This window comes from Prionailurus viverrinus, chromosome C1 (assembly GCF_022837055.1).
Source record: "Prionailurus viverrinus isolate Anna chromosome C1, UM_Priviv_1.0, whole genome shotgun sequence".
NCBI classification, from domain to species: Eukaryota; Metazoa; Chordata; class Mammalia; order Carnivora; family Felidae; genus Prionailurus; species Prionailurus viverrinus.
The window spans coordinates 193258990-193283763 of NC_062568.1; the positions used below are offsets into that span (position 1 = coordinate 193258990).

At 49.3% G+C, this 24774-nt stretch overlaps 1 protein-coding gene across 1 annotated transcript; it reads right to left on the bottom strand.

Moving 5' to 3' along the window:
• Positions 1–3248: 3248 nt before the first annotated feature.
• SESN2 (sestrin 2) lies at positions 3249–20155 on the bottom strand. The gene is made up of 10 exons (XM_047870793.1): positions 19657–20155; positions 13360–13425; positions 11539–11736; positions 10777–10959; positions 10450–10662; positions 9748–9898; positions 9111–9229; positions 8557–8747; positions 5226–5370; positions 3249–4650 (listed from the first exon to the last, which is right to left on the bottom strand). Exons 1-10 carry the CDS (start codon positions 19750–19752, stop codon positions 4564–4566), a joined length of 1449 nt encoding a protein of 482 aa, XP_047726749.1. The 5' UTR covers positions 19753–20155; the 3' UTR covers positions 3249–4563.
• Positions 20156–24774: the final 4619 nt, after the last annotated feature.

Here is a 24774-nt window from a genome sequence, read left to right on the forward strand (position 1 = left end):
ACCTACACTCCCAATGGGGTTGGGGGGCGGGATGAAATGAGGGCCGCAGTGTGGGTTGCCCAAGACGGCATCCATTACGGAGGAATGCAGATGAGTTTTCTAACTCTTCCGTGGAGCTCCCAGCTCCCAAGAAGGTACAGTGGGTAAGAAACTCTTCTTGGGTGTGTTTTAGTTTCTGCAAAGGTCCAACATATTTCCTCGGAAGAAAAAGCCCAGCTGCCAGTTTGTAAATGCTCCTGTAGCACCTCCTGGTTCTCCTTTAAGGTCCTGATCATACTTATAATTTAAGTAATTAGTTGTACTGATTTCCTGATCGGTCTCTCCCACTAGACAATAAATCCCCAAAGGGCAGGAACCAGTCCTGTCTTGTCCACTGTTCTGTGTCCAGTGAATGTACCCAGTAGATGCACATTATGTTAGATGAAATCCGGCCCTCTGCAGCGGGACACCAGGAGAGTTGCTCAAGATGCGAATTTCTCAGCTCTCCCTCCAAACACCGGTCCTCTCAGAGGTTCCAAGGCACAAAAAGTTCGAGAACCACTTCATTCCCCTTGTCCCAGGGCTCTGGTGAATGTTTGCAACCTGCTGGAGGAGACTCACCCGGATCCCGTCTCTACCTACTCTCTCAGTCTTCCAAAGCCAAACAACGAGTCAAGCCATTGGCAACCGTGGACAAACTCCAACCTGGGTAGATGTGCCCAGGTCCTGGATTGCAGGATGTAGAAGTCTAAAACAGATTCATTAGATCCAATCTGGAGCCCAGCGTTTTCAATTGCACATGCAAATTAACTTGAGGATTTAAAAAAATTTTTTTTAATGTTTATTTATTTTGAGTTTTCAATTGCACATGCAAATTAACTTGAGTAGGATTTATTTATTTTTATTTTTTTTTCAACGTTTATTTATTTTTGGGACAGAGACAGAGCATGAACGGGCGAGGGGCAGAGAGAGAGGGAGACACAGAATCGGAAACAGGCTCCAGGCTCTGAGCCATCAGCCCAGAGCCCGACGCGGGGCTCGAACTCACGGACCGTGAGATCGTGACCTGGCTGAAGTCGGACGCTTAACCGACTGCGCCACCCAGGCGCCCCAAGTAGGATTTAAAAAAATTTTTTTTAATGTTTATTTATTTATTTTGAGAGAGAGAGAGAATGGGGGGTAGGGGCAGAGAGAGAAGGAAAGAATCCCAAGCAGGCTCCATGCTGTCAGCACAGAGCCCAACGTGGAGCTTGAGCCCATGAACCATGAAATCATGACCTGAGCAGAAACCAAGAGTTGGACACTTAGCCAACTGAGCCACCCAGGTGCTCCAACTTGAGTAGGGTTTCTCAAAATGCAGATTGAGGGCCTCGGAAGTTTGGGGACAGAGCAATGATCTGGAATCAAAGTGACAACGGTTCAAATCCTAAGTTGGGTGATGTTGGGCAGATATCTAAATACTGAATGGCTCACTAGGGCTGGTTGCCAGGCACCTGAACTGTGCTAGGTATTTTGCATGCATTGTCTGATCCACACCACCCTCCTGTGCCCATAAGGTATTGAGAATTGAATTTGCTTGTGGTTGAGATAGATATTAAATATGAAAGTTGGAACCTGGGTGTAACTGTTGGGTTGGTGTTTCATAGACTCTGACTTGAGGTTCCTTTTCCACATCTGTAAAATGGGAACACCACTCCTTGCTCACAGGGTTGTGAAGCTTGAGATAGTAAATTTGAAAACATTTGACAAAAGTCATTCAATAATGCTACCTGAGAAAGAACTGAAAACGTTTTGCCTGTTTTTAGGGCAGAGAAAACTTGAGGCCCAATGAAATTAATCAACTCTCCCCCAACCTGGGGATGATAAGTGACCAAGTCAAGACCAGAATCCAAGTTTCGTATTCCACATCTGATTTGTTCTCTCACTACCCTCCTAGATGACTTAGAAGGAAGGACAAGTATATAGAATGCCACAAAAATGAAGAGGGTCAAGGGAAAATGAAACACGGAATTAATCAGGAGAGGCTTCTTGGAGGACACCGAGTTTTCATTTTATGACAGCAGTGTTTAGAGGAAGTGGGAGGCCAACAGAAGAGGTGTTAGTTCTTAGTCATGATGTGCTCTCCCTGATAAGCTTACTAGAGTTCCTGGTGCCCAGAGAAGCTAAGAAGCGCGACCAAGATCACACAGCGACTAAACGGCCCTGGCACAATGTGGAGGTCACATCTAACTAACATCTGTTTCTGTCTCCTTGGTGCTGAAGTGAGGAGAAGCAGATAAACATACGGTTGGGCAGGGGACAAGGGGTCCCCAGAGATGCTCACACAACCTCCCTCTTGCTACAGTGGGGAGACCCAGAGTGGGAAAAGCAGCAAGGTGAAATGCTGAGGCCTTAGGGTCAACCAGACTCTGGCTGGAATCCTAGATCCACTATGGACTACCTATGTGGTAGGTACACTTTACCTCTGGGTCTAAATTTTCTCGCAGATTCAGAAAAATGGCCTCCAAGTCCAGGCCAGGGTTAGTGAGAAAAATAACATGGCCATTATTATTCCACAATGCCAGGCCAGCCACAGATGGGAGGCAGGGCTGGGCACCCAAGGGACAGAACAGACTTTTAATGCCAACCACCCCCAACCCTGCAGTCACTGGGCACAAGTGCCGGGCAGCGTAGGGACGAGCAGGTCAGTCCCATGATGCAATCACAGCTCCCTGCTTATGCTGAGATGAACCATGACCCTTGGAAATAGAAAAACAGCCCATTAACAAGAAGTACAAAACAAAACCTCGGTGAACTTTTATTTCTCAGCATACAGAACTGGTAGCAAAGCCAAAGATTTCTGCATTTGAACGCTAGATACCCCTCCCGACCCACCCAGGGGACATTTACAGAGTCATGACGTCCCTTCTAGAAGCCGAACCCCAATGCTGGGGCCTCTTCCCTCCTGCTCAGCTTCATTGCACAGAGGGCCTGAGGCCTGAAGGGGGTGCCAGCCGCTTCCCCATGCCTGCACGGGTATGAAATGTGGCACGCTGAACGGGCTCCTCTTCTGTCCCTCTTCAGAGAGGAGGGTCAGAAGCAGCAGCATCATGACCCTTGCCTTTCTTCAGTCACCAAACTGGTCAGAGAGCAGGCACATCGTGCCAGAAGAAAGGCAAGGGACGTCATAATTCACAGCTTATTTGCTACAGAAAGTGCCTGGGATCGGTCCTTGGCTGCTTCTGCCTCCGAGCAATCCACTTAAATCGAGGAGGGGACAGAAACTGGGATGGGGGGTGGGGTGGGAGGGAGGTGTCCTTGGAAGGTGGCCAGGAGAGACTGACTGCCAGGGCGGGGCGTCCCTAGAGGCCTTTGAGATTCTGCAAGATTTGCAGTTCGCTGCTGGCAGGTTGGCCTGAGAAGCCCAGAGGAGACTCAGACATCACATACAGTCTCAGCCTTCAGTCTGCGACTGTAAAAACGGAGGTCAAAGATGTTTGGCAACATAGCCCTGGTCACCTGACCAGTTTGGGCAGGACCCAAACAAGACCCTAGGGTCTCCTGACTCTCCCCCTGAGCCCATTCCTCCTAAGCTACCTAGGAAGGCTCACTCGTTGGGAAATGTCTGTGGCACAGCCGTGGGAGATAGGAGGGTGGGGTGCTGGCCTCTGTAGGGCAGGTACAGTCCCGGGCAGAACAGATTTCTCCTTGTCCTTCTCCTCAGGCATTGACTGTGGCTAGAGAAGTGAGGCCCCCAAGAACCTCACCCATAAAGAACCAAAAATACAGAAAATTTATAATACTCCCTCCTCTTCAGAAGTCAGAGGGAGCCACAGACACCCCAAGCTCTCTAGAGACAATCTACTTTTTTGACGTGCTTGATCTCTCTTCTGGGGCCTCACACCATCAGGCATGGGAAAAAAAGAGTCAGAGGGTGAAGGAAGTCAAAGGTGCTAAACTAGGATCAGGGCAACTAGGGAACAGGGGGCCTTCAGGCTGCCCAACAGAACAGGCTTCTGGGGAGCCGAACACACAGACCAGCTGTGACACTGACTTTCACATTGATGGGTGAATGGCAGGTGGGAGGTAATGAACTCTGGGAGTGAGGGAGGAGGAGGAGGAGAAAGGGCACAACTGCCTGGAGTGTCAGTCCCTGCAGGTGTCTGCCCCTCTCCTTCAGGGGCAGGCAGGGACTTCCCAGTCCAGGAAGGCCACAGTACTTGTGATGCCTGCGGCTCAGCCTGCTGGCAGGAGAGTCTGAGCTCAGCTCATTTCCTTCCGGTGCCCTCCGCCTCTGGGGTCAGGGGCAGGAAGAGGGGCATGGTCCCTTGCGATCTGCTAGTCCTCCTCTTCCAGCTCCCGAGGGCAGAGCTGAGATCTCTGCAGAGATCTCTGCTGAGGTCAATGCAATGATCCTGTCCGTTCTGGTGAGAAAAAAGGAGGGTACGGCTCAGGGGCTACAAGTCACACACAAGCCCACCTCCGGAGTAGGGGAGGGGGGGCTGGGACAGAAAAGGATCGGGGTCTGTCTCCAGAAAGAGAAGTCCTTGCAGGGAGGAGGATGCCCCCAGGGTCAGCTGCTCCGGGCCCAGATCCTGCTCGCAGTCAGGTCATGTAGCGGGTGATGGCACGGAGGGCGTAGAGAAGGGCAGCCTGCATGCGGGCCTCCAGGAGCAGCAAGTTCACGTGGACCTGGGGCACAGACAAGGGCTTGTTGGCAACTGGTGTCACTCCTCTCCATCCCCATCCCCCCAGACTGCCACTTCCCCTGACCAGTCACCACTCACCTCATCCATCTCTCCCATAAAGATGCCCTGACCTTTCTGAAGGCTCGGAGCAGTTGGGGACAACGACTGCTGAAGAATTTCTAGCACATTTATCCTTATCCCCACTGATCTCTCTATCCTCCAAAGCTAAAAACAAGCGCCACCCCCGGGCATTCACTTTCTCGTTTCATCCCCCCCCCCCCCCCCCCCGCCAGCGACCTTGAAATGTGGGCACATTTGCTCTCACTGTAAAGAGAACAAGCTCAGAGGGGCAAAGTGACTTGCCCAAGGTCACAATGCTGAGTGACAATGTTAGGATTTGAACCTAGGTCCTCCTGGCTGCCACTGAGGACCCCGTGAAGCACGTTCCCATTTTATAGGTGAGTAAATGTGAAAATCACACACTATAGTAGGACTTGAACCCAGGTGTCCCAACTGGCAGAAGACTCCATCTGGGATACCTCGTTGGGTGCTGACTCCCCCTTCCCCCGTGGGCTGTACCTTCTCTGAATGGCGGAAGTGCCTCCAGAAGAGGTTGTACATTCTTCGGGTGGTCTTCTCTGGGTAGCAGGCCACCGTCTTGATATAGACCTTGAGGTTCCGTTCCAGGAGCTGGTTCACCTCCCCGTAGTCATAGTCATCATATCTGGATGGAAAGACCCCAACAGCATCACCCATCCTCTGCTCCCAGAAGTTGACTCTTGTCCCCTAACCCCACCCTTCAGAAGGAGGAACAGCGTGTGGCAAGAAAAGGCAGAATGCAGGAAGCGGGTAGAAGTTTGGTTCCTCTTAGAAAAGTAGCTGATGTCCCACATCTCAGGCCACTGCTAGACTGGCAGGGGACCACTCCAAAGATTGCAGAGAATTAGCCATGAGCTGCATGAACATGTGCTCACGGAATCCTCAAAACTACTATATATGCTGTCTACCGAACTATTACATATAATACGCCAGATTCATCAGCCCCATTTTACAGCTGAAATGGAGATTCAGGCAAGTGAAGTCACTTGTCCTGGGAATGGAATTCAAACCCATCTCTGCCTGGCTCCAAGGTCACTATAGTAAAGGCCATGGAAGAAGGGGCAGGAGGCCTGTACAAATATTTTCCCTGGAGAAGGAAGAGGCAAAGCGAAAAAGAAATGGTATTCTTTTTTACAGATGGGCAAACTAAGCCTGGAGAAGCCAATCAACGTGTTCAAAGAGCAAGTTGGTGACCTGTCTAGAAGCCACTTTGTCACTCCCTAGTCCAGGGAGCCAGTTAGTCATCACAGACTGGTGTGGATGGGGAAGACTGGTTGAGAACCGGAGGACAGACTCAGTAGACAAAGGTATAGGAGCAAGGACCCTGTTGGAGAATGGGGGAGCCCGGATGTGGGAGCTGGACAGGAATTAGTCTGTGCCACACTCAAAGATGTCTGTCTCGGGGCGCCTGGGTGGCTCAGTCGGTTAAGCGGCCGACTTCGGCTCAGGTCATGATCTCACTGTCCGTGAGTTCGAGCCCTGCATCGGGCTCTGTGCTGACAGCTCAGAGCCTGAAGCCTGTTTCGGATTCTGTGTCTCCCTCTCTCTCTGACCCTCCCCTGTTCATGCTCTCTCTCTGTCTCAAAAATAAATAAATGTTAAAAAAAAAAAATTAAAAAAAAAAGATGTCTGTCTCTCCTCTACCTCCCCTGAACTGGAAGTCTGTCAATGACCGGCAAGAGGATGCCCATGTAAGTACAACTCAATCCACTCAATCAAATATGATTTAAACTAGCAACATGCATTTTCTACAGGGAACACGTGCCTTTTTAAAAATTTGGGGATTTTTTTTTTTTGTTGATGTGATGCTTGGAATACACCATTAAATGAGAAAAGCAAGATCGTGTGTTCACTAAAATATGCACACATTTGATTGAGTAAAATCAGTGAAGTGAGTAGGAAGAAAATCTTATGTTTGTAGAATGATATGTTTTGGTTATTTGTGGGTGGGAAGACAGAAAAGAAATACTTGACAATAATAAGAGCAGGTGGGATCGTGGATGATCTTTATTTTCTCCTTTTTGTTATCTCTGTTTTTTTTTTTTTTTTAAATGTTTATTTATTTTTGAGACAGAGAGAGACAGAGCATGAACGGGGGAGGGTCAGAGAGAGGGAGACACAGAATCCGAAACAGGCTCCAGGCTCTGAGCTGTCAGCACAGAGCCCGACGCGGGGCTCGAACTCACGGACCATGAGATCACGACCTGAGCCGAAGTCGGGCGCTTAACCGACTGAGCCACCCAGGCGCCCCTGTTATCTCTGTTTCCTAAATTTACTCTAAATCCAGTTGTTTCTCCTTACAAACATCAAACACATATTTGAAAAAATATAATAACCATTATAATTCCAATTACACAAAAGCAACTATATTAGAAAGAAGAAAAACAATGGAGAAAGAATGTCACAGGATGTGAATGTGGGTTGTGGAGTAGTTGAATTTGGGGAAATTGGTTTTTTTCCCTCAATTCTTTGAATTTCCCACAATGTTATCAGAGTGAGATTAAAAAAAAAAAATTGGGGGCACCTGGGTGGCTCAGTCAGTTAAGCGTCAGACTTCAGCTCAAGTCATGATCTTGTGATTTGTGGGTTTGAGCCCCCATGGGGCTCTTTCTTGTCTGCCTCTTTCTCTGCCCCTCCCCTGCTCACTCTCTCAAAAATAAATACACATTAAAAAAAAATTGATCTGTGTACATCCTTGACAGGTAATTTCATACCTACGGCTCACCCGCAAGGACTTAGGTATAAGGCTAGTCAGTGCACGTGGTGTTTGCAATAGTGAAAAACTGTAACCTATCTACACATCCAACAATAGGGAAATGATTGAATTATGCTACATCCATAACAAAATACCATGCAGTGGTGAAAAAGCATAAATAAAAGACCCATTCATACTGACAAGGAAGGCAGTTAACAATAAATTACTGAGTGAAAAAATATCAAGCATGATTCTATCAATTAAAAAAAAAAAAATCTACTTTTAATCAGAGGGGCGCCTGAGTGGCTCAGTCAGTTAGGCATCTGACTGTGGATTTTGGCTCAGGTCATGATCTCACAGTTCGTGAGTCTGAGCCCCACATTGGGCTCTATACTGACAGCGCAGAGCCTACTTGGAATTCTCTCCCTCTCCCTCTCTCTGCCCCTCCGGTGCTCTCTCTCTCTTTCTCTCTCCCCCAAAATAAATAAACTTAAAATTTTTTTCTTAATCAGAAAATACTTAGGTAACAAGATGAAATGTAATTAATCACATACGATGCAGAGACAACCATTATTAATTCACATTTTAGTGTATAACCTTCCACACACTTCCCATGCATGCACATATTTTTAGTAAAAAAAAAAAAAAAAAAAAAAGAGGGGGCACAAAAAGATTCTGGTTGGTAACCAGCTTTCTCTTTTCTCAATACATTTTGAATAATTTCCCATAGCAATATAAAGAGGTCATTATAATTTGTAATACCTGCAGACTTTTTCACTGGGTGGATATAACGTTATTTAGAGTCCCACACTGATGGGCATTTATGTTGTCCTTATTTATTGCTAAGAGAAGAACTCCTACTTGGAATGGAAATACACACAGTCTCTCTCTATATCTCCATAGTTATCTCTAGGAGGTGGGATTAAAGAGTTTTGTTTATAAGGTTCAAACAGTGAGCATACTATCTTTTATAATCAGCAATGAAATAAATTTGTGTTGAAAAAATAGTATAGGCAGGAAGAAGGGAAAAGAAACAAAGAGAAAAGGAAACAGCTGTGAGCTCAGATTGAGGACTTGTAGTGCACATAGGCCTGGATGAGGGAATATATTGCTCACCTGATACCAAAGACACAGTGGATGTAATTCCAGATGGCCCTCCGGAGCATGGAGGTGTCTACTCCACTGTGCATGGCAATGGTGTTGTAGGTGAGGCTATAAGCTGCCTGGAACTTCTCATCCAACAGCTGCCCACCCTCAGGGTAGAGCCGTTGGATCAGTGAATAGCCATGGTCTTCCCAGGTATAATCCTGAGAAACATGGTAAGGGGTCAGTGAGTAGAATCTTTGGGGCCCAAGACTGGCCATAGGGGCCCCATTCGCTGGAGCACAACTTCACTCTCTATAATGTCTCCTTCCCACCCCACAAATCTAACCTGCTGCTTGGTCTGGGCCTAAGAAGCCAAGGAAGATGCACCTTGGTGATGACCTTCTCCCTAGAATCAGGATCCCCTGAGCTTAGGGCACAGACATGTCCTGTCATGATCTAGGGTCTCCCATTTCCCTCATCAAATCTTGAAGGAGCAGGTGCCCGACTCTCTAAGCACTCACACCATCTACCCCTTGCTTATTTGTAAATCCAGAGCAATGCCAAGAATAGTGTGGAGAGCCTACCTGGGCACGGAAGGTGGGGGGTGCCTGAGCCCCTCGCCGGGTGAAGTCCTCATATCCAAAAGTGGGGTCCTCCACAAAGCACAGCATGTCTGGGTGTGGAGAGGGCTCCAGGATGTCAGCTAAGTACATCAGAAAGAGGTCAAAGTGAGGCCCAGGCACGGAGTACAGGGGCATCTACTGATTCATCAGTAGGTGGCCGGTGAATGCAGAGTGGAGGGCCAGAGAAAGCCCCTCGCTACGGCAGGAGGTGAGTCAGGCCCAGGGACCTGGGGGATAAGGCCCCCAGTAAGAATACTAGCGATCCTAACAATAGTAGTCATTTGTGGAGCCACCCACTCTGTGCTAAGAGCTTTGCTTCTGTTGTCCCATTTACCCTACAAACCAATCCTTCACATGGGAGGAGACTGAGGCCCTGAGACAGGAAGTGACTTCTCAGTGGTCACACTGCCGGAAGGGCTGACAGGTCACGATTCAAATCCAGGTCTGACCCTAAAGTCCACTCTCAGAACCTCTTAGAAGGAGTGGTTGAGATGTGGCCTCCAAACACAAGAGGTGCTATGCAGAGTTGCCTACTCCCCAGGAGAGATGGTGTCAGAAGGGGGCAGCCCCTGGGGCCTGGAGGCCTATGGTCCTCTACCTGAGGGAGCCACCAGAAGGCTCTCTGACTTCTCCAGCTCAAAGCGGCTCTCCATCTCCTCCTGGGATGCTCCCTCATCCCGTAACAGGCTCTCCTGCAGCTGCCTCATGCGCTCCATCAACGCTTCCACGTCTCGGGCAGCCTCGAAGCCCTGGAGGAGGGACCCAGTGGTGACCATTTACTCCCCGGCCCCAGGAAACTCCACACCCCTTTCCCACAAGCCAGGCCTTCCTGAGTGATGGCGAAGGCCTCCCGCGGCGGCTGCGGTGCTGGGCGGCTCGCATGCTCTGTGCTTCCCAAAGTGAAGTTTAAGAAGCTACAGGACAGACATGTCTTCTCTGAGCATCAACTGCCCTCACAGGAAAGGGATGGTTAAAGTATCTGTAATTTTATATTAAAACACACAAGGCCCCCTTCTAAATAAGAAGCAAGCTTTGTGTTTGTAAAGTGCTAACACCCGGGAGGCTTTAAGTCTGTGAGGCTGCATGCTGAGAGACCCCACACGGTTGTTTCATTTAATCCTCACAACTGCCATGAAGTAGAGATATTTAGCCCCATGTCACAGATGAGAAAATGGGAGTTTCAAAGTCAACTAACTTTTCTGAGGCCTCTCGGTGTGAGATAGGGAAGTGGTGGCTTCCATCCAAGGACCGGAGGCCATGACAGCTTCCTCTCCCAGCAAGACCCAGCCGCACGACTTACCCCAGAGTTGTTCATTGGGTCCCTGCTGGGGGGGCTGCTCTGCTCACTGGGAGGTGAAGGTGCCTGGGGGGCAGGGCTGCCCTCTGGGTCCCCCTCAGGGAGGATGCCGCAGCCAAACACAAAGGAGGCCAGCGAGTGGCAGTGGGTGAGCAGGACCAGGGCCTGGATGAGCTCCGCCAGAGACCAGCTGTGCTCGCCCGTCTTCAGCAAGGCCTGGAGAGGAAAGGAGGCCAGACTCGCTCAGTGCCTGACCCCGGGCTGACTGCCTGACATGTCCCGGCCCAGCCCCCGTGCTCCCTCCGGGACCTGCCTCTCTGCCCACCGCACCTGGATGTGCTCCTTGGTGATGAGCCACGGCCGGTGTGCCAGCAACTTGTTGATCTCGCTGAGCTTGCGCAGCTTCTCGGGGGCATGATGGAGACCGAGCAGCCACTCAGGGTCACCACCAGTCTGCAGAAACTCAGCCATGTGGGACCCCACCAGGTAGGAACACTGGTGGCGGGCGGCAGCCTATGGAGGGGGTGGACAGAACCTGGCTTGTGGATGGAGACATCACAGGCCTCACTGTTGCCTGAGAGGCGGGAAACTTAGGTTCTAACCATAGTTCCACTAGTTTGCTGTCCTACCTTAGGCAGGTCACCTGACTCCTTCGTGCCTCAGTTTGCTAGTTCGTAAAGCAGGCACTAAAAATGCCTCTCTTCGGGGCACCTGGGTGGCTTAGTTGGTTGAGCATCCAACTTTGGCTCAGGTCACGATCTCATGGCCTGTGGGCTCGAGCCCTGCACTGTTGGTGTGGAACCTACTTAGGATTCTCGCTCTCTCCTCTGTCTCTCAGACCCTGCCCCAGTCGTGCTTTCTCTCTCTTTCAAAATAAATGAATAAAAAAAAAAATTAAAAAATAAATAAAAATGCCAGTCTTCAAAATCCAAAATTTTGTGGATAATCAGATAAAACTAGGGCTTTCCTCTGCTCAGGGCTGCCTCTCTCCTGTCCCATGAAATGAGTTCAGGAAGCACCCAGCAAAGAAATCAAAAGACCAAGTCCCCCCACGTGGCCACCCGTACAAGAGTTGGGCTCAGACAGGCTCACCATGATGGCAATGTAGTGGCGCCACGAGCTGGCCAGGGGCCCATCTGTGTGCAGCAGGAGGTAGTGTAGACGCCAAAAGCTGCTAAGGTAGTCAGGGTGCAGGCCCATCACCACCGCCAGGTTGTCCACTCGCCCCAAGGACATCAATGCCTCCAGCCTCAGATGTTGCTCCAGGCTCTCTGCTCCCTCCCGAAGGACCTGCCAAGCAAAGGTGACCAGAGGGTGGGTTCCCCTCCTGCCCTCAACACCGAAGAGACCCAACACATTCACTGTGTTGGGACTGAGAAAACTAAAAATGACCACCATGTCCAAAAAAAGGAACACAGGGGAGGAAGAGATAATTCACTAAGTGATTTCCTTTCTCAAGGTTACAGATCTAGTAAATGACAGAACGTGGACTGAAGTCCAGATTAGCAACAAAACCTATTTCTTTTCTCATCATAAAGAAGGACTGGTTATTGGGGCACCTGGCTGGCTCAGTCGGGGGGAGAGTGCAGCTCTTGGGGTTGGGGTTCAAGCCCCACATAGAGTGTAGAGATGACTTACGTAAATAAAACTTAAAAAAATGAAAGAGGACTGGTTATTTACAGATGAAAAAATAAAATACAAGAACAATACTTGAGTTTAAAATTCTGGGCTAGACATAAATAATCAGCAGGTGGCTGTTTGCTTTCCATTTACAAAGGGTGGAGAGGGAAGGGGGGGGGTGGTTAGATATTTGCCAACTTAGGAAAGCAAAGAGGACGACGAAAGAAAACATTTGTTTTGTCCACTGAAGACCAAAGAAATAGGAGGAAACTTATTTTCACATTTTGCTGTGCAAGCGTTTGGAGGATTACCCCACTGCCACCAGCAGCCCCACACCAGAATGTCAGCTACAAGATGGCAAGGATTTTTGTCTGTCTTGGCCTCTGCTGTACCCTCAGCACCTACAACAGTGCCTGACATTTAGTCATTCAATAGATACCTGTTAAAAAAATGAATGAATGAGGAGCACCTGGGTGGTTCAGTCAGTTAAGTGTCCAACTCTTGGTTTCGGCTCAGGTCATAATCTCAGGGTTTGTGAATTTGAGACCCTCGTCTGGCCCTGCACTGGCAGTGTGGATGGAGCCTGCTTGGATCCTCTCTCTGCTCCCCACCTGCTCGTGCACATGCTCTCTTTCTCAATATAAATAAATCGGCTTTTAAAAATAAAAAAAATTAATGAGCGATCTGACTCCGTGGATTAAAGAAGTCTCTGTTGTAGTAAGTGAAAAAAAATAAGGAACGTGACAATAACCTTGCCCCCACACCAAAGGATGTAAAGTATGACCTTGGTTCTATATGGGAAAAAAAAAAAAAAAAAAGGCCCAGAAAACGGTGATAAATGGTTAAGTAACAGTGATTATCTTTTTGGGAGATGGGATTACGGAGACCAAAGCTTTCTGAAACATAAAAAGGCTTTCTGTAAGGAACAAGATAATACTTTTGAAGTTGAAAAAAAAGTAATATATGTGTAGTCAAGGAAGAGCAGTTAGCATAGACAGTTCTAGCTTCTTAAGGCAAAAAGTCCTTTTCCTGGGAATCAAAAGTTTATTACCTAGCAGTGTCATTATCACTTTATCTCTTTGAGCCTGTTTCTTCCTAGCAACATGGGGTTGTGATATGCATGCTCCATAGAGTTCTTTGTGGGTTAAATGAGTCAGGAACCTGAAAGGGTAGTTTCAAAGCTGCTATTTCAAGAGCCTGGCAAAGATACCCCCCTACCCCCCACCCCCACACACAAGGTCCCATGTCCGTTCTTCCCAGGGATCAAGAATTCCCAACCCCTTCCAAACTTACCTCCTCCACTGGGATGAAGGCGCTGGGCCCTCGGGGACCTCGCCGAGTCCGACTTCCCCTCTGCTCCTAGAAGGAAATACATCATGGCTGTTGGAGGTAAAAGAGAGGACTAGGAGCATAGTTCACTCTCCATCTTTTTCTTCCTACCCAAGAAGCCACACTGAGCTTTTCAAACCACCCTTTTGGTGCACCCTACACAGAGGACTCAGGTGGGAGATGCACACCTGTTGGCAGGTGGAGAAAGGGTAAGCAAAAAAGAGGGCTCGCCCCACAGGGTGACTTCTTCAGGAACTGGGCAGGGACCCAGGAGCCCCAGTATTGGCTGGGAGGTGCGTGGGGAATGGAGATATATAGCCACCATGGTGCACATCTCTAGGAGGCCACCTTTTTAGCAGCCTTGGAGATTCCATACAAGAAACCCCCTCATTTGCATCCTGAAGCCGGATCACCAAGTACCTTAGATTCCCTATGATGCAGACTCAGTTATTCTCAAATGCTCCCTTCTCATCCTTCCCACCATCACCACTTCATAGACTACAACCATCTCTTGTCTGGATCACCACCCACAGCCTCACGGATGGTCTCCCTGCCTCTGTGGCCCTGCCCTCTCCTACCCATCCTCTACCAAATTAACAAAGGGAACGAATAAAGAAAACATCTTCCCTGAACTATACCTCTGGAACTAGGAGCACATTGAACGAGTCCACGACATGGTGGTTTCCAGGAGGGCGAACCTTCCGCAGCCAAAGGAAATTTTCCTAAGTGCAAATCTCATCAGTTGGCTTAAAACCCTGACTCCAGCTCCCATTAGCCTTCCAGATAAATTAGTGGTTTAGGTCCCCTGCTCTCCCACTGGTCACTCCTTTTGCACAACCAAGAGTCTTCCAGGTCTGGGAACCTTCTGATGACCCTTATCTGTGACCCCACCATTCCTAGTGCTTTTGGTTCTGAAACCATTGTCTTCTAATTGTCTGATTCAGGTCTCCCTGATACCAGATCACATTCTGCGGAAGGCAGGGCCAGGTCATTCATACTAATCTGTGAAGGAAGAAAACAGAGAAAGCAGAGAGGCATGGAGGGAATCCAGGCAGGGCATAGAAAGCTGACGGTAGCAGCTATTCTGACCTCATGTACTGGAGACTCTTTAGAAACCATAGGAGTCATATACTCACTAAATCTGCTCCTAGTCTGAGAGGTGGGGTTCAGAGAGGATGTTTTATTTACTCATTTGTTTTGATAACTGGGAGGGAGGCTCTTCTCGGTACCGGCCTTGGAAACAGTTTACCCAAACCAGAGTCATGCCCTCACTGGACAGAGAGGGCGTCCCCCTAACTCCCCCTCCTCATTGGAAACCGGACTTAATATCAATCCCCAGGTGTCCAGGGCCTAAAGATTATAATTGAAACTTCCTCCTCAGATGGTCAAAAGCCTCTTGAAGCAGAACTCTGGGGCTCTGAAAGCCCACACAGAAAGAACAGTGGGATCTGGAAGTCCCAGGTCGGAGTACCAGTTCTGTTACTAACTTGCTGTGTGACTCTGAGAAGGTGACTTAGACTCTCTGGGCCTTAATCTTGGACAAAAAAGGTAGTTGGGCTAATGTCTCGGGGCCCTTTCAGCCCACACTTCTGGGAGATACCAGGCGAGGCTGGTCCAAGTCCAGTACAGAAAATCACCACAATCTCCAAGTACTCACTTTTAATCTCCCTCCTCCCTCACCAAAGGAAAAAAGCCTAACAGCTCGGTCTAGGAGATAAGGACTGCTGACTCCACAATCTGGGCCTCCCCCTCAGGGGACCAGAGGGCAGATAGAAAACCATAGGTGGGGGGACCTGGAGGGCTTCCCCCCAGCCTCCCCTGGGGAGGAACAGCCTTAGGAACCCTTTCTCTCTCTAAAATCTGCCCCAGGAGCTGTCAAGGGAAGGAACTGATACCTTTAGGTGATAGGTCTGGACCCACCAATATTTTCATTCCTAATTATGATGATGGTGACACCATGATGATAATTATAGAGTACAGTTAAACGATAGGGGCTCTTGACCCAAACTGCCTGGGATCATATGACAACTCCACCACCTATTATCTATCTGCTAGCAGTGTGAGCCTCAGTTTCCTCACCAAATAATGGAGATAATAGTACCCACTTTCACTGGGTAGTCGTGAGGATTTAATGAGACAATACCTCTACAGCCCTTACCCCTTACCTCAGTAAGTACCTCTATGGCACTAAGCACTTAATAAAAGTCAGCTACCGTTAATCCCATTGTAATTTCAAGCAAGGGCTTCTCAACCCAAGCAGTATAAAATCCCGTTTAAAAAGATGCCAATGTCAAGGTCCCACCTCCGATTCTAATTTAATTGGGTGGGGCCCAGCATAATTTACAGCTGGGGTGGAAGGCCATTGGTTCACACCATTTATTGATCATTTTCTCAAGTATAAGGCACTGTGCTAAATGCTTTCCAGGTGGAATCAGAGTTAATCTGTTCACTCGACAAATATTTCTGATGACTACAATGCAGGCAACAAGAGAACAGGGGTGAAAAGACAGTCTCAGCCTTCACAGAATTCATGATCTAAAGGAGAATGACAAACAGTGAACAGGCTTTCAAATCGCAGATTATACAAAGTAAATGAAAAAGATCAATGAGGGAGTGTATGATGGGGTGGGAGTATGCAATATATTAGTTTAAGGAGACAGGGAGAGCTACTGAAGAGGGAACCTTTGAGTTGCTATCTAAATATCAAATATCTAAATGAGTTGATGAGAAGGCAGCAGGGCCCATAAAGATCTAGGGGATCAGCATTCCATCCAAAGGGAACAGAAAATACAAAGTCCTGAAGGCAAGCCCAAGTAGATTCCAGTCCAGAGCTCCAATACCCTGAAAGTTTCTCTGACCTTGACACCCAGAACTTCAGGGGAAGCAGACAGGGCAGGGTCCTCCTGCCAAGAGATGATGCCTCCAAATCAGCCCTCCCCTATTTCCTGGGGTAGGAAATCAATAAGGATGGTAGTAACACCACTGATTTTACCATCAGCTAAGCGTTTTACGTGCATTTAGGGTAGGATCTACTACTACTCTGAGGGTTCGCATTTTACAGACACGGAAACAGGCTCAGAGAGGTCAAGTCAGGGTTTGCACCCGGGGTTCACCAGAAGCTTCTCCTCCCTGCCCACATTCCGAGGGATCCACTTTTCCCAGTCACAGCACCTGTCACACTGTGTTGTTTCTTACTTTGAGGGCACACACTAGATCCGGCTCCCTGTTACCCCAGTGACACTGAAGTCCCTCTGGGTGGCCCCTGAACAGGCAGGCAAATTGTGAAGAGGATCACCCCGCCCAGCTCAATGGCTGGCTCCTAATTTAAGCACTCACTAAATGTTAATTTTTATAGTAGCTCAGGCATTTGCACACAGGTACTATATAATCTTCATCAGTTTTGGGGGTGGAGGTCTCTACGTTGCCCACAAAGAAAGATCAAGGTTCCAAAGGTTAAGCACCGGCTGACGAGTGGCCAGCCTAGGATGTGTGCTCAGTTCACTTTGGCTTCTAAGGGTTCTGTCCATCACCCACATCAGCCTCTTGGAGTAGGCCCAGCCTTATTCTTGGTCTTCTATCCAGAGCCTGCAACCCCCAGGACTCAGCTACAGATACCTATGAAGTCACTCTACCAGCTGGGAAGGGAAGAGATTCGCCCCCAACAACACCCCATGGGCAGCTGCCTGCAGAACTCGGATCCTTGTCTGGATTTACACATGGGAGGGAGACCAAGAGCTCAAGCAGCTTCTTGCCTCCAGCCTTGGAAGGAGGCTGGTGTGAGTGGCGCCATGGGCTGGGCACTAGGCTAAGTGCTTTATACATCTGATCTGGCTGATTTCTCACCACTACCCTGAGGGAAATAGGTCTTATTATTCCTTCTTCAGAGACAGCTCATTGAGGCTCTTTCTGAGTCCTGTTCCAGACGGGCTCAGATCTGGCTTCAAAGCATGCACAGCTCTCAAGTGTCAGCGGAGCCAACAAGGGGCAAAGAGTTACAAGTGCTTCTCAGGTGCTAAGAACAGTGCTAGGGATGTGACCTACAGAGTGTCTCTAGTCCAGCAAAGTTGACACACAAAACGCCCGATTACAGGACTGTTACATTATGGATAGCATTAAAGCTCCAACAACAGAGAAGCAGGCCTGAAGGAGGGCATGCAGAAGGGACTTATGGGGGGTGGGGGGAGGGAAAGCTTCCCAGAGGAAGTGATGTTTGAGGAAGTGATTCTAGAGCCCAAGAGGGTTCTGAAAACACACTACCAGTCCTAGAGTGAAGTCCTAGAGTCTGTAGACCTTGACCCCTTTAGGTTAAGGGCATGTGGTGAAAAGATGAGCGTCGAGGGGACTGTACATGTGGGTCTTCCCTTGGGCCCAGGGCACCAGGCTCTGTAAGTCCAGCCGCCCTGCTGTCTTCTAAGGATTCTGCTTAAAGTAGACATCTTCCCAAGGTCTTCTTTTCTTGAGAGAGAGAAAAAAAGTGTGTGTGGAAAGGGTTCAGATATCAACATCTTTCTCCTGCTGCTGACAGTGGCTTCCATCTAAAGGCCACTCCCTCAGAGCCTGCCCAGACCACCCGAGGCACTCTCTTCTCCCCAGGCCACTTCCCAGGCACTCAGAGAGGGATGGGCCGGCTCTCACCTCAGGCAGGAGGGACAGGTTCAGGCACCCCATTGTGACACACTCTGGGGAAAGGGAAATGACCACATTCTAACAATACCAAGCATATCTGACTCAGTTCCAGGCACTGTGCTTCAGCCTTTGCTTGTATTCTGTCATTTCTCCCAACAATCCTCAGTGATACTATCAAATTTCCATGGGAAGAAGTTGCAGATCAGAGTTGTGATCACTTGGCTATGGTCACACAGCCAGCAATGGGAACGCCGGGACTGGAACCCAGCACCCCGCTAGTGGCTAGATGCTCTCAATAATAACAAGAAATCCAGCTCCCACCCTCCAAGAAAGAAATGGACCGAGGGTAAAGTAACTCGGCCAAAGCCACTCACAGCAGAGAAGGGACAGGCATGCGTTTCATTCCTGCACATTGGGGCTCCTAAACTCTGGTGGGGAAGGATAAACAAGCCCACAGAAAACCCAGGACGCAAACCATCCACTGCTGGAGGTGGGACCCCTAGAAACCATGCTGCTCAGAGAAGGGCAACGATTTCTCCAGGGTCACACAGGACTGGCACTTGTCAAGACTCCCAGCCCCAGCAATACACTTGCACCACACTCCAGGCCTGGAAATAAAACCAAGCAAAACTATGTAGTGGCAAGCACACTAGGGAATCCTAGAGGCGCCCAGGCCAAAGAATGAGCTACTTGGTGGCGGCGAGTGAAGGGAAGTCTCTCTGTAGCCCTTCCTGGACCTCAATTTCCTCATCCTGGAAAATGGGGCTACAGTGTAGCTCATATTTTGCTAGTTTAGTCCTGAGGACTCGGAGAAAAGGCAAAACCTGGAGACCAGAATCTAGTAGGGGTTTAAGAAATGATTAGATGTCCATTGTCGTCGGGGGTGGTGGTGATGGGTGTGGGGAGGGAGCAGGGGGTGTGTCAGGTTAGGCCCAGGCTATTCCTAGCTTCGCCGCAAAGAGTCCCGGCCAAGCAAACTTCTGGGACCCGAGACCAGTCAGCAGGGCGCAGGCTAATCGCCGCCCGCCTTCGGGAGCCGCGTCCAGGGTTTCTCCCCTTCTCCCCCAGCTTTGGCCGCCGCCGCCGCGTACCCGGCAGCTGGCCAAGGCCCTGGAGCGCCCGCTCTCCCCCGCTTCCTATCGGGGGTGCAGGTGTGGACGGGGGACGAGGTCGACCTCCGTTGGCAAGTCCCAGGTGCCCCAATCCCCGCACTGGGAGACTGGCACTGGGACGTATCCTAGAAAGAGTCCTCCGCCCGTCAGCCCCAGCCCAGAGGAAGGGAATCTGCGGAAGGGGGCGGGGAGGAGGAGTGGTCGGTCGAGCCGCGGCGGCCGGGATTTGCCTGGACTTGAAGATTCTCCGGTCGAGAGCCCAAACCCGAGATAACCTCGAGAAGGCTCCCCTCTCATTGGCCAGGAGTCCTAGGGAGCCAGGGAAGGTTCCACAACCCGGGGGGGAGGGAGCGGAGGGGGCCGAGACTGCCAGTTGATGCAACCCCATTCGTAGGTTACGCGCCTCCACTCCCCCTCCCCGAGCCGGGGCGGGGGGAAGGGGGCAAGCACAGACTCAGCCCGGGACAGCCCGAAGCCCCGCCGCGGCTCAAGGGAAGAGTGGCGTCGCTCGAGCGCTGCTTACCTCTCCGGCCCCGGGGCCGCCGCCGCCGCCGCCGCCCGGGGAGAATGGCAGGTAGCCCTTCAGCTGCGCGCCGCACTCGGAGTCTGCAACGATCATGCTGTGTGCCAGGATCCGGCCACGGCTCGCCGGCGACCGGTGCACCCAAGGGGGTTTTGTACAGACGCACGCAGGAAGCCGGGACTGGGGGCCGCTGGGGAGGTTCTAGAGCCCCGGGATGTCTCTCGGGGTTCCAGAACGCTCCGAAAGCCCAGAATCAGGGAACAGCCGCTGCTCCGCTGGACTCTCGCCCCGGCCGGCTTCAGGAGCGGTGAATGGCCTCAGGAACCTGGGATTGGCAGCGGCCCAGGGGTTTTTACGGCCCGGAGTACCTCGGAAGTCCGCAGTGGCCACGGCTGCTCGCCAGCCCAGCGCTCCTCAGCATCCCCGCCGCGGAACTGCCAACGCTCGCCGGGCTCTGACACCAGCAGCGCCGCTCAGCCTGCTGCGGTCCTCGGGGGAGGGCGGGGACACAAAAGCCCGCGCCGCGGCCAATCAGATGCCTGTTTCCCGGGGAGGCGGGGACGACACCTCCCCTTGGAGCCGACTGCTCGGCCAATCGGCACCGGGAAGCGCCGGGGAACTCTGGGAGCTGTAGTCAACCCGGGATGAATGCTGCAAACTTTCGCAAAAGGGTTTAATCAGATCGTTGGCAATTTCAGACGAGAGTGACTGCCAAGAGAGTCATTAGAGCTGTGTGATGAAACGGGACTTCACCGGGCTGGGCCGGAGAGTCGGGTGTGAAGTCCCTCCCAAGTATGTTCCTTAGTTTTTCAGTTCCTGCAGGGACTGGTTACGGTTAGGAGAGGTGGTGCTAATTACAGAGCCAAACCCCAAATCTTTGGAGATTAGAACAGAGCCCTGTCCCCCTGGCCTCCGGGAGAGCTCCACCGTAAAATGTACCAGGCACGGGAATGCATCGTATTTGTGGGGTCCCTGGAAAAGCCTTCATTCATTGAAAGGTCCTTGGTAACCTCATGTCTAACCTCAGTCCCTATTGCTGCAGTTTCCTCTCTTCTGCTTCCTCGGGGCCTCCAGTCCTGTCTTCCATTCCGGCCACTCCCTTTCTAGAAACTTTGAGGTAAGGTGTTCTACTGGGTCTCTTCTCACATCTCTCTCTCTGGCCACTCCTTCTCTGACTCCTCTTTTTCCTTCCACCCCCTGGAACGTGGGTGTTCCCCGGTTTCTGTTTTTATCCCTCCTCTCTCCAGACACACTCTTTCTGATCTCATCCATTTCCTGGACTGCAATGCTCCATTTGGGAATAAGTTGCTTCTACCAGCACTTCAGCACCTCAAAGGTGAATTCATCTCCTGTTCCTTCCCACAGCCTCTTCCTTGACAGTTTTTCTTTAGAACTCCATTTTTTGTTTCCATCTTGAAGTCATTGTTTATTCTGGATAGAGAATCCTGGCAGGAGCAGGAGCGAGGGTGGACTAAATGACCTCCAAGGTCCCCTCTGAGACCTTATGAGAGTAGGCTTACCACTCCAAGGATGACTCTCTAATTTGGTCTCCTGCCTCCAGCCTCTTGGAATAAGGAAATGAATTTCACCCTCTGCTGAGCAACCAAGGAGGCACTTGGACCGGGGCTCTATTATAACACTTACCCCACTCTACCTTGTATTGTAATTTTCTGTGTACGTGTCTTTTTATTAATGTTTATTTATTTATTTTTGAGACAGAGAAAGAGAGAGAGGGACAGGCAGAGATAGAGGAAAAGAGAGAATCCCAAGCAGGCTCCACGCTGTCAGTGAAGAGCCCCATGAAGGACTCCAACTCACGAACCCTGAGATCATGATCTGAGCTGAAATCTAGAGATGGAGGTTTAAGGACTGAGCCACCCAGGCACCACTACATGCATGTCTTATCTGACCTTTTTGATTATAAACTCTTTGAGGGCAGGGCCCATGTCTTGAAATCTTTGTCTCTGCCTTGTGCCACCTGTCCTGCCAATAATATGCCCTTGGTGACTGAATCTTTCTTTGAATTGAATTCCCCTGTAAATTCCCATATGTCAGATTCAGTTTCATTTTTATTTTTTTAATGTTTGTTTGTTTATGTATTTTGAGAGAGAGAGAGAGAGAGAGAGAGAGAGGCAGAGAGAGAGGGAGAGAAAGAATCCCAAGCAGGCTTCACGCTCAGCTTGCGGAGCCCAATGCAGGGTTCGATCTCACAAACCATGAGATCATGACCTGCCCCAAATCAAGAGTCCTGCACTCAACCAACTGAGCCACCCAGGTGCCCCTCAGCTTTCATTTTTAAATTCTACTCTGTAGTTCGTGTCAGTGTTTAGATCAAAAAATGTTACTGGTATGTCATCAACTAAGAATAAAGGTCAAACCTCTAGACTGACAGTATCTGCCAAGATCTGCCTCATTCTACCTTTCCAGTCTTATCACCTACCACATCCATATTTCTTGTTTGGCCTTCAAACCTTTCTTCCAGTGGTTCTGTCTGCAAATCTCTGCCCACTGAAATCCTACCCAACATGCAATGCTTTCATGTGTGTTTGTGGCCTGAATGAAGCCTTCAAAAATGCCACTTCCTACAGAAAGGGTTGCTTTTTCAGCTCAGCTGAAAATAATCTCTTCCACTCCTCCACTCCTCAACACATTGTTTCTACCTCTTTATACCACTGATCTTTATTTATTTAAAAAAAATTTTTTTTTCAACGTTTATTTATTTTTGGGACAGAGAGAGACAGAGCATGAACGGGGGAGGGGCAGAGAGAGAGGGAGACACAGAATCGGAAACAGGCTCTGAGCCATCAGCCCAGAGCCTGACGCGGGGCTCAAACTCCAGGACCGCGAGATTGTGGCCTGGCTGAAGTCGGACACTTAACCGACTGCGCCACCCAGGCGCCCCTACACCACTGATCTTTAAATGTGATACAGCCTTGTTATCATCTCTGCTTATCTTACCCATTCCTTTCAGCTAACAATGGAATATGTGATTGATCACTTCTGCAAAGTGAGGAAACTTGAGCTCAGAAGGTAAAATTTCATGTCATGGTCATACAGTATCTTCTTTTGACTGCACCAGGCTGTCGAAGAGCTCCTTTGAGGCAGTGTCTAATTGCCTTTGTATCCCCCACCAACATGTAGTAGGTCCTCAGCAAACATTTTTGAATCAATAAATATGAGTTACCCTCCTGTAAAATAATCCCTTAGGATCTTCAAGGAAACGACTAAATTATTCGCAAGGCTTCACTGGCAAAGTTAGTAATTTTGTGAAAAGAAAAAGCAAAAGATACAAATATTCTCAATTTGATGAGCTTTTGTGACTCAGTCTCTGAGGAAGGAAAGCTGAGGAGAGACACAGCTACTGCCATTTACTGAGCTCAAACAATAGTCCAGGATACGTCTATTATTTCATGTAACTCTGACTACAACCTGGTGAGGTATGGATTATGCCCCCATTTGGCAGATGAGGTAACTGAGGCTCAAGAGGTTTGTTGGCCAAGATAGCTTAGTAATGTGTTGAGTAAGGATTTCAAACCCAGGGAGGAATGACTCCAAAGCAGAAACTACATACACCATGGATGAGAGAAGGGCATGAATTGTAAGAAGCAGTCTGGCATAAGGAAGTAATGCGTAGAGTAGAATTATAATATATTAATTGGGAGTGAGGAATATAATTGTCAAGTGGCCTGTAATTGGTGGGCCAGCACATCCCTCTTTATAGGACAGCCTCCGTGAAAAGCCAAGTTGTCATTTGAAGGTGGCTAGGGCAGTTGAAGTCTAAGCAAAAGAAACCAGTGAAAGATGAATTGTTGAACCAGCTCCACTCAGATCAAACCTGCTGGTCAGGGCTCCCACTTCTTCCCTCTCTCTTTTATTTAGTAAATATTTATTAACCATTTAGTGTGTACCAAGCACTATCCTGGGCTCTGAAAAATCCAGCAGTGAAGCCTCTTGCCCAGCACGGCATGGCCTGGTGACACAGGCTGGGCTTATTCCTCCCCACCCCCACACCTTGTATTTTCGGTTCGGTAAAGATCTCCACCTCCTGTTGCCATACTCACTCGACTCTTGCATCAGCTATGTTGAGGCCACTGATTGGCCAAAGCTTTTTTTATTCTTCAATCACATTCCAGCCCTGAAGATACATCTAGATTGGATTTGAAATGTTTTTGAGGTTTCTTTAGCTTCAGACCCTCTCACAGATTTTAACCCTAATGGGATTCTCTTCTGTTCTGTATTCATTCTTTCTGAATTAATTTTCTCATCCCAAATTCTGGAATCACTCTGCTATAACAACCTTGTACCCTGACCATTATCTGGGGCTGTGATTTATCACCCCAGAGGTACTTTTCTGTGCTCTTTTTATTATTTTCATGCACACCCCCTCCCAGCTCAGAATACAATTCCTGCCTTGGGGGAGCTTTTAGGGAAGAAACCTAACTCTAACCGATTTGATAAAACCAAAAGCAGACCCACCCTCCAAGGCTTATTCACACATTCGTCCATTTAATTACTCATTAAGCAGGCATTGTGCTAGGTGCCCGGGAAGAACCTTCTGGCTCACAGGTCGTGAGCTGCCAAGCCTTACAGCAAAATTGAAGTTGTGCCCTGGAGTTGTGCTTTAGGGGCAGGACAACCATAGACTCTAAGAAACAAAGCCAACTATCTCCTAAGACCACTGCCCAGGAGTCAGGCACCTGGATGCTAGCTTTTAGCCATGTGACCCAAAGTGATTTTTTTTTTTTTTTTTTTTTTAGCTTTTAGGATTTGTTTCTTTATCTGTAAAACAAAGGAACTGAAATGAGCTCTAAACCTTCAGAGCCGCCGTATAGGGATTTGGGCAAGGCGTATAGTTCAGTTTCGTCAATTGTATACTGCGGACAGAAACGTCCAGGTTTCAAAAGCCTCACCCCTCTTAGTAAATAAAATACAAAAACTGACCAGCTGGGTTCTTTTGGATAATTCATTAAGAATTTCAGTTTGGTTTTGTCGGCTGAGCGAGCCCTCAGCGCCCCCTGCAGGCAAGACTCTGCTACAGTTCAGAAAGGACGGAGGGAAGAAAGGGTGGATTGAGGGCCACCTCTGAACCATTTTGAGTTTACAGGATTGTCCAGTCCC

What these genes read in the sequence shown, in the direction of transcription:
- SESN2 (XM_047870793.1), bottom strand. Translation starts at nt 19,752, where the DNA reads ATGATCGTTGCAGACTCCGAGTGCGGCGCGCAGCTGAAGGGCTACCTG. An exon ending in CCCCCACCTTCCGTGCCCAG is followed by an intron (nt 8,748 to 9,110) that starts GTAGGCTCTCCA and finishes CATGTTTCTCAG; the next exon opens with GATTATACCTGGGAAGACCA. An exon ending in CACTGTGTCTTTGGTATCAG is followed by an intron (nt 5,371 to 8,556) that starts GTGAGCAATATA and finishes CTTTCCATCCAG; the next exon opens with ATATGATGACTATGACTACG.